Genomic DNA, 9,056 nt, shown 5'->3' with positions numbered 1-9,056 from the left:
GCGACCATCGGTGCACTAGCGCATCACTCAGTGTGGGGCTTGACCCCGCGACCATCGGTGCACTAGCGCATCACTCAGTGTGGGGCTTGACCCCGCGACCATCGGTGCACTAGCGCATCACTCAGTGTGGGGCTTGACCCCGCGACCATCGGTGCACTAGCGCATCACTCAGTGTGGGGCTTGAACCCGCGACCATCGGTGCACTAGCGCATCACTCAGTGTGCGGCTTGAACCCGCGACCATCGGTGCACTAGCACAGCACTTAATGTGGGGCTTGAACACAAGGCCATCGGAACACTAGCACAACACTCAATGTAGGGTTTGTACCCAGGGCCATTCGAACACTAGCACAGCACTTAATGTGGGACTTGAACCCAATGCCATCGGAACACTAGCACATCACTTAATGTGGGGCTTGAACCCACGGCCATCGGAACACTAGCACATCACTTAATGTGGGATTTGAACCCAAGGCCATCGGAACACTAGCACAGCACTTAATATGGGGCTTTAACCTACGGTCATCGGAACACTAGCACAGCACTCAATGTAGGGCTTGAGCCCAAGGCCATCGGATCTCTAGCTCAGCACCTAATTTGGGCCTTGAACCCAATGCCATTGGAACACTAGCACATCACTTAATTTGGGGCTTGAACCCAAGGCCATTGGAACACCAGCACATCACTTAATGTGGGATTTGAACCCAAGGCCATCGGAACACTAGCACAGCACTTAATATGGGGCTTAAACCTACGGCCATCGGAACACTAGCACAGCACTCAATGTAGGGCTTGAGCCCAAGGCCATCGGAACTCTAGCTCAGCACCTAATTTGGGCCTTGAACCCAATGCCATTGGAACACTAGCACATCACTTAATGTGGGGCTTGAACCCAAGGCCATTGGAACACTAGCACATCACTTAATGTGGGGCTTGAACCCAAGGTCATCGGAACACTAGCACAGCACTTAATGTGGGGCTTGAACTCAAAGCCATTGGAACACTAGGACAGCACTCAATGTGGGGCTTGAACCCAAGGCCATCGGAACACTAGCACAGCACTCAAGCACTTATGACTTTATATACCTTAGTGTCAATCCGTCTTACTGGAATCCTATATGATATTGGTATCATTTGGAAGGATATTGTTGCTGAAAACTTGATCAAATGCGTTATTTACCATATTGACAAAGTCGGTTCAAATGTTTTTGTATTTATTTTCGATACCAAAAAGAATGTTTCTAATGGTTTTAGATAGTGGTTTTCTACGCATACAAGTCAGTCCCATTCAAGTGGTACCAATATAATATAATGAATCATCTTTACTCAACTCAATATGGATACCATTATATGTACTATTAATGTCAGAGGACTAGGTAATAAAGAAAAAAGGATGCAAATATTTCAATGGTTAAAAGAACAAAATTCGACGTTTTATCTTTTACAAGAAGTACATTTTCATGATAAATACAAAGATCCGTGGGAAAAAGAATGAAAAGGTCATTTATTTAATAGTGTCTCGACAAACAGTGAAGGTGTTAGAATTCTTATACAACCAAACTATACTTTTGGTGCATTGAAACGTATCAAATTAATACTGGAAGAATATTGACAATTGAACTCTCAATCAACTCTAAAAAGTATACCATTATTAATATAAACGGACCTAATACAGACGATATAAAAGTTTTTAAAAGTCTGCAAGATTTTATACATAATAGCTCTGACAAACGCGTAATAATCGGTGGCAATTTTAAGATAAGAAGAACTGCAACCAAAATAGACATTATCGATGTCGGACTTCTATTAAAAGTATGAACGAAACTTTAATTATATGGCGTATAAAACACATCGATAAAAACAATTTACATGGCACCCAAACTCAAAACCAAGTATACATTGTCGATTATATTATTTTTTGATATCGGATTCCATTCAAAATCTTGTTACTGATTGTCGTATACGCACAAGTTTCAGAACTGATCATAGTATACTATGGAAGCCTTGGAGGGCCACTTTTGAGTTTCGACTTACGGGTACTTTGACTTTTGACTTTTGACTTTTGACTTTCGACTTATGACTTATGACTTTTGACTTATTACGTTTGAGATGCATGCCTCATCTCATGATGGCGGACAAGGACTATTCAGAAGAAGTAAGTTCATTTGTCTTAGTTTTTTCTTGTATTATTTGCGAAATAATTGAAAACAAAACATATATACACACGTCCGCGAACAGTGTGTTATTAATTTGCAATTAATTCGGAAAGAAGAGTCGAAAACACTTTGTTTGCATGGCACCGTTCATGCAAAACACCGACACAAATGGTGTTTGGTTTTTATTTCTAATGTACTAGAAAGGAACACTTGGGATCCTTTTCCACAACGCTATTTGGGCAGAATTCAAAGTTCACTGAATACTTTGACTTGTATGCACTGTCACTCCATATAGAGCTTCCCTCGAATAGAGCTCCCCGTGTTTTTCTTCTGTCACAAAGTGCACAATGTAGGCCTTTCTGTAACATATTCATTTCAGGAACAGGGAATCTTTGCTACATGTGTAAGCTCAATCTGACATATCTATAAATGAAAAGCCTAAATATTGGATCGGGTTTTAAACCCACTTAGATCAGCATTGTTTGTTGCCGTTTGCAGTTTCAAATTTGTAATTTAAACTATCGCATTTCATCCGTGGTTCATCCGTCCGTCCGTCCGTCCTTCAGTCCTTTCTTTAACAAATTATTGGTATCGCAATCCGCAAGTCGCAAGAAACTACTGAGTATAATTCAATGAAGCGTGACCACCATCATACAGTACCATATTAGTTGCTAGAATAGCGTTGCTAGGTCAATGGTCAAGGTCACATTGACCTACCTTTGAAATCGTCGTATATTCACTGGAAATAATGTATTGATTTCAATGACACTTGGTCCTAATTGAAAATGGGTCACTGAGTCAAAGGTCATCGTGAGCTGATTTTGAAATCGGGTTCTGCTCAATAACTGGTAAAAATGTTCACCTGAAGCGCCTGTAAAGAAAGCTCTACATAAGGAACTAGATAGATTTAATTATAGCGCACTCAATTGTTTTTGGACTGGGTTCCTAAGGCCGCGTTTGGTCCCCTAAGCCCTTTGATCCAAAAAATATATGATAATAACACGAACACTGTCAACGGTTCCGGCCATTATTTCACACTTAATGCTGTATAAACACGTCCTTGCTAAATTATGTACGTCCCAGCCATATGTGACAACTATCAAATAAGCTGTATGTGGGCTTTCAAATGTTTTTAACGAATAGAGCTCCCTTTTAAAGACAGCACTATTCGTTGAAGTTCATCGAGATCCCGTGTAACTCGTTTCGATGGGACCTCTATAGGGTGTGACAATGCACACTTAATCAAGTTGATGAGGAATGAAATAAAGCTAAATGGGGAACAGTTTAGCATTGTTTCGAAATAGTATTGGGGCGGTTTAATCTTTTGTCCGAGGTCTTTCGCTCTTTGTGAAGGTAAATTTCCGATTGTTCGCTTTCAAAAGGCCATAGATGTGAGAATTTCTATGTTTTGTAGTCCCTTATATATGAATATGATGTAAATTTATATGCTTCTTCAAGAGTCTACACTTAAATTTTCAGTACTTGTTATAAGTCTGCTACTTGTAAGGAAATAGTTTCGTCCTCGTCAGTTTCGTAACCAGAATGCAATATTCGTATCCTCGACCTTTCGTTCGCGATTCATATTTTGCTGTTTCGTCCTAGATGTTGTTAGTACCCTTTTATTTAGGTGGATTACAGTGGTGTACTAGTGTACTATGCTTTTTCATGTGAACTGAGTATAATTTGGTTCCTTAAGTCCTGTTTATAGATCTATGAAACTATTGATACTATCAATAGATAAATACCTCTATGTACTTGACTTATTTAGTCATTTGATATGCTTAAACACCATTTTAATTGGATTATTACAGCATATTGAGCTTCGGGCATTGGGGATTATGCGCCCTTATAGTATATATTTAATAGGTTATCGGGCTTTCTGGTAAATGTGCATTTCTTTCTTTTTTAAGCTTTACGACAAATAAACCTCGGACTAACCGTTCTCGTTATTACCTTCCTCGTCAGGTTAAAGCATTATGATGCGGTGCACAACGTTTACCTATGTTGTTTTAGAAAAACCGTGGCTGGTCTGTAGCATATGCCTTTAATAGTTCGAATAGTTTACTCTTTTTTATATTTCCGAAGAAACCGAAAGGAGCGTGTTGTGTAATAAAATAATAATTTATATATACATGTAACTGGTCGTTTCTTTCAGAATTCAGATTCTTGTTGAATGTCAGATGTACAGCTAATACACTTCATACTTTGCAGGAAAGAGGAGAGCGGATTAAAGCAGTAATTGAAAATATTCGTACTCGTAGTAAAAAGCTGAAGAAGAAAGCTCTGGTGCCTGCTACTAAAAAAGTCAGTGAGCCAAAAGAAAAGGAAAAAATGGTAAATATGTCTAAAAATAGATTTGTCTTGGAACTGGCAGGGGAACGACTTAAAATAACAAGGTATTCTTTATTGGAAACCACTTTATTAGCTCCATTTTTTGATGAAAAAGCGGAGCAATTGTTAACACTGCAACTTTTAATGAATGTCGTTCGTTGGCAAAGTCAGGTAGAAACATGCACTATCTCCTTATCTAAACAGAAGATTGTAAGCGGTGCAAATATATATAACATATTTCATAACTTGAAAACCACTGGATGGAATTTGATATAACTTCATACAATGGTAGAGCTCATGAGAGGAAGTGAAGTGTACAAGAACCATAACTTATTTGCTTAATTACTGAGTTATTTTCCTTTGTTACTTTTTCTTGTCCGGAGCATAACTTGAAAACTACTGGATGGAATTTCATATAACTTTATACATGGCGGTGGGGAATATAGTTGTCCTTCAGACTGCAATCTTGTTAATTTCTGTTTTGTAGAACTTTGCATACAATTGATCTATAATAGAAGTTATTATAACACATATATAATATGCCATTTCTTAGGATTTTTCACTACAACTGCTAATACTACTACTACTGTTATTGATGCTGCTATCGCTCTGCTACTGCTACTACATCTACTACTTCTACTACTACTAGAACTACTACTACCAATACTACAACTGCTTATACTACTTTTACTACTACTGCTTCAACTACTACTACTACTACTACTGCTGCGGCTTCTACTTCTAATACTTCTTCTATTACTACTAGTACTACTACTACCGCTAATACTACAACTACTACTATTTGTACTACTACTGCTTCTACTACTACTACTACTACTGCGGCGGCTTCTACTTCTACTACTACTATAACCTTTACTCCTACTACTACTTCTACTACTACTACTACTACTACTACAGCTGATACTACTACTACTACAACTACTTCTACTACTTCTAATAATACTGCTTCTGCTACTACTACTACTTCTACTACTAGTACTACTACAACTTCACTTCTAGTACTACTAATACCACTACTACTACTACTACTACTACTACTACTACTACTACTACTACTACTACAATTATACTACTACTACTACTACTACTATTGCTGCTGCTAACTACTACTACATGTACTACTACTACTGTTGCTACTGCTGCTGTTGCTGCTACTACTACTACTACTACTACTACTTCCATTACTACTACTACTACTACTTCCACCGTCTACCGTTACTAGCCCTACTAGCGCTATTACTTCTAGTACTACTACTACTACTACTACAACAACAACACAACAACAACTACTACTACTACTACTCATACTACAACTGCTACTGCTTCTACTACTTCTACTACCAATACTACTACTACTACTACTACTACTACTTTTTCATTTAGGACTACATGTTCTACTTATTTCATTTAGGATGCTGCAGGACAGGAAAAGAGAAAACAGAAACCTAGCGGCCGTCATACTATGTACAAGCTACATATCGGATGGCGCCATTACTGTCAAGGTGACTTTAGACAAATTACATCAAGACGAGGTGGGGGCATTCGGAAGATGGAATATAATATAACGGAGCCTCAGTCAGTGGAATCAATAATTGAAGTCGGCAAACGTTTATTTTTTCCGAATGGAAGAAATTCTTTTGGAAATTTAAATGATATGGAAGTGAATTTAACTAATTACAGCGGTGAGAAAATTGAACGCTTCTGCAATATAGATGAACAACCGTGTACATTTCAAGAATTTTTTAAATCAACAGGAAGGTACTCGTCTCAATTCCATGTTTATCTCTCGACGAAAAGCATTACCTATGATAAAATAAAGCCACTGGAAGAAACAAGTGAAACGAGTTATCTTGCCAACAGGAAGACAATACAAGGACTGCATGTACAGTATACTAAGAATGAAACATCAGAATATTCAGGAGACACCTCAATTATCACATGTCATAGCACAAAACAATGCAGGGAATTATCAGGTATTCCTGATGACATAGACGATTACGACCCATTTGAAGATGGTTATAATGTAACGTATCTGGCTGTAAATGATAAGGTTTACATGGAGCGAACTTCGTCTGGCCTCAGTTTTCCACAAGACGTCGCTGGACAAGACAGTGCATATATATTTCATGGACCTAATGAGATATGTGGAATGAATGAAGGCAAAGTTGTTTTAGGCGTAGTAACAAACTGTTCTGAAAACGTTAATTACACATGGTATAAGGATCAAAGCATATATGCAGCAGGGATTAATCTCATGTTGATACATACAAATGACACTGGTGTCTATAATGTAAAATGCCAAGTAGGCGAAACGTTGTACACCTTTGAAGAGAGTGTTGAAATAGCTTTGCCCGCAACTACAGATAGATATGACATGGATATGCGAATCGACAGCGAGGTTACTGAAAATCTGAACACCACACACTTTGGCATAACTGCTGATTTCAAAGATTGCGTTTCTAATACAGCAGCTACAGATTCTAGCCTAGACATGGTTACACAAACGTTTATTGAAACAAGTGATTTGGGTTAAAATGATGGTAAAGGTACACACAGTTTAACAACAACAACTTTTATCTGTGACAAAGATGGCACATGTGCAAATGCTGTATCAGCAGCTTGTGAAACAAGTGTATTCTGTGAAAAAGACGGCATAGGTGCAAACGCTGTTTCAACATTTCTTGAAACAAGTGTAATCCATGAGAGAGATGCCACAGGTGCAAACGCTGTTCTTACATTTCCTGAAACAAGTGTAATCCATGAAAAAGATGGCACAGGGGCAACTGCTATTCCAACAATTCCTGAAACAATTCCTGAAACAAGTGCAATGTGTGTAAACAATGGTACAGGAACAAATACTATTTCGACAATTCCTAAAGTAGATGTAATCTGTGAAAAAGATGGCAAATGTTCAAAGACTGTTCAGACAATTCCTGCAACAAGTGTAATCTTTGAAAAAGATGGTTCAGATGCAAACACCGTTTCAACAGGTTATTTCTGTGAAAAATATGGTGCAGCAGTAAACAAAGCACCAACAGTTACCGAAACAAGTATTTTGATCGAAAATGAGTGTACATGTTCAAATGCTATTTCAACAGTTACAGAAACAAGTTTTTTGGGTGATGTTACAACTGAATTCTTAGATATTTCAACAGGATTTGTGGATTCTGTGGAAACCAGACTGGACAAGGATGAAAATGAAAATGATATTAAAGCTTAGCTTACTGGAAAAAAAACTCAAGAAAGAGTATGGGTTCTTCTGATAATTTAGTTGCAGAGCAACCACCAGTTAAAAAAGGGTTTACACAGTTGGATGCTAATACTGACAACTTAAATGTAAGGTTTGGAGACTTCAAATTATTGGAAAAAATAGGGGAGGGTGGTTTTGGTGAGGTTTACAAAGGTGAATATTTGGGAACAGATATTGCAGTGAAGAAAGTTAAGATAAAACGCATGAAAGTTGTGAAACAGTCAGTGTTGCAAGAAGTTGTCACAAACAGTCATCTTAGGCATCCAAACATTGTTCTACTGATGGGTTACTCAATCAATACTGACTGTCTCTATCTTCTCACAGAGTTCATTGCAGGTCCAAATTTGGATGATGTGCTTTTTGCTGACAATGAGTACGAATTTACTGTGCCTCAAAAACATGCAGTGGCATTGCAAGTATGTCAGGGTGTAGCATATTTACATAATCATAATCCAATAGTTATTCACAGAGACATTAAGCCTGAAAACATTTTGCTGACGAGAAATTTGGAAACGGCAAAACTTTGTGACATGGGATTGTCTAAGGTGAAGGTAATGAATACCATGACCAAAACAGTTGCAGATCGCAGAGAGACACAGCCAGGAACTCCAGCTTATCAAGCTCCAGAGATTCTTCTGCAAGCTAGGAGAGGCAGAACACAAGCAGATGTTTGGAGCCTCTGTTGTTCATTAGTTGAGCTCTTTACTGCCAAAACCATATGGGACTTGACCAGTGAGGATGATGAAAATGACGACTCTGTCCAGGTTATAATCCGGGCAATGCAAAGAAAGGATATGCCACATGGGTTAAGTAATTTAGACAGGGAGCATACCCTTTCAGTGCAGCTGAAGGCTGTTATTCAGAAGGGCTTATCATACCAGATTGAGGACCGACCGACAGCATTAGACTTTGTAGTTGCGCTAAAACATGAACTTTAAAGAAATGTGATGAGCAGCTCAGGACCATCATGGCCCTCTTTATCAGATTGACGATTGTTTAGAATGCCCTGTGCAATTAGTAATGTACATGTTGCCTCATTTGGCTATTATATTGGAGGTTATTTTCCCTAACACACCTCATATATCGCATAATACTGGTAAGGATTTATATAGATCTTTGTGTTTTGTGTTAAAGATAATTAACGTTTGAGACAAGTGACCTTTATGTTATTCAGTAGAAAGACAAAAGGGTCCATTTTCTCATGACGGCAGATATTTGTTAAAATGAGGTTTCACACAATCCGTTTACACAAAGTTATATCTTTTAACATTATAGATCTGATTTAAAGTGCACTTGTTA

The 9,056-nt window shown here is 38.2% G+C and overlaps 1 protein-coding gene across 1 annotated transcript; it reads left to right on the top strand.

Annotated features, from left to right (window-relative positions):
* Nucleotides 1-7,756: 7,756 nt before the first annotated feature.
* On the top strand, nt 7,757-8,695 carry LOC128215868 (uncharacterized). Its single transcript, XM_052922477.1, has one exon. It carries the CDS (start codon nt 7,757-7,759, stop codon nt 8,693-8,695), a length of 939 nt encoding a protein of 312 aa, XP_052778437.1.
* Nucleotides 8,696-9,056: the final 361 nt, after the last annotated feature.

Source organism: Mya arenaria, chromosome 14, assembly GCF_026914265.1.
Source record: "Mya arenaria isolate MELC-2E11 chromosome 14, ASM2691426v1".
In the NCBI taxonomy this organism is placed as follows: Eukaryota; Metazoa; Mollusca; class Bivalvia; order Myida; family Myidae; genus Mya; species Mya arenaria.
This window is presented reverse-complemented; position numbering and strand designations above follow the sequence as displayed.

What these genes read in the sequence shown, in the direction of transcription:
- LOC128215868 (XM_052922477.1), top strand. Translation starts at nt 7,757, where the DNA reads ATGGGTTCTTCTGATAATTTAGTTGCAGAGCAACCACCAGTTAAAAAA.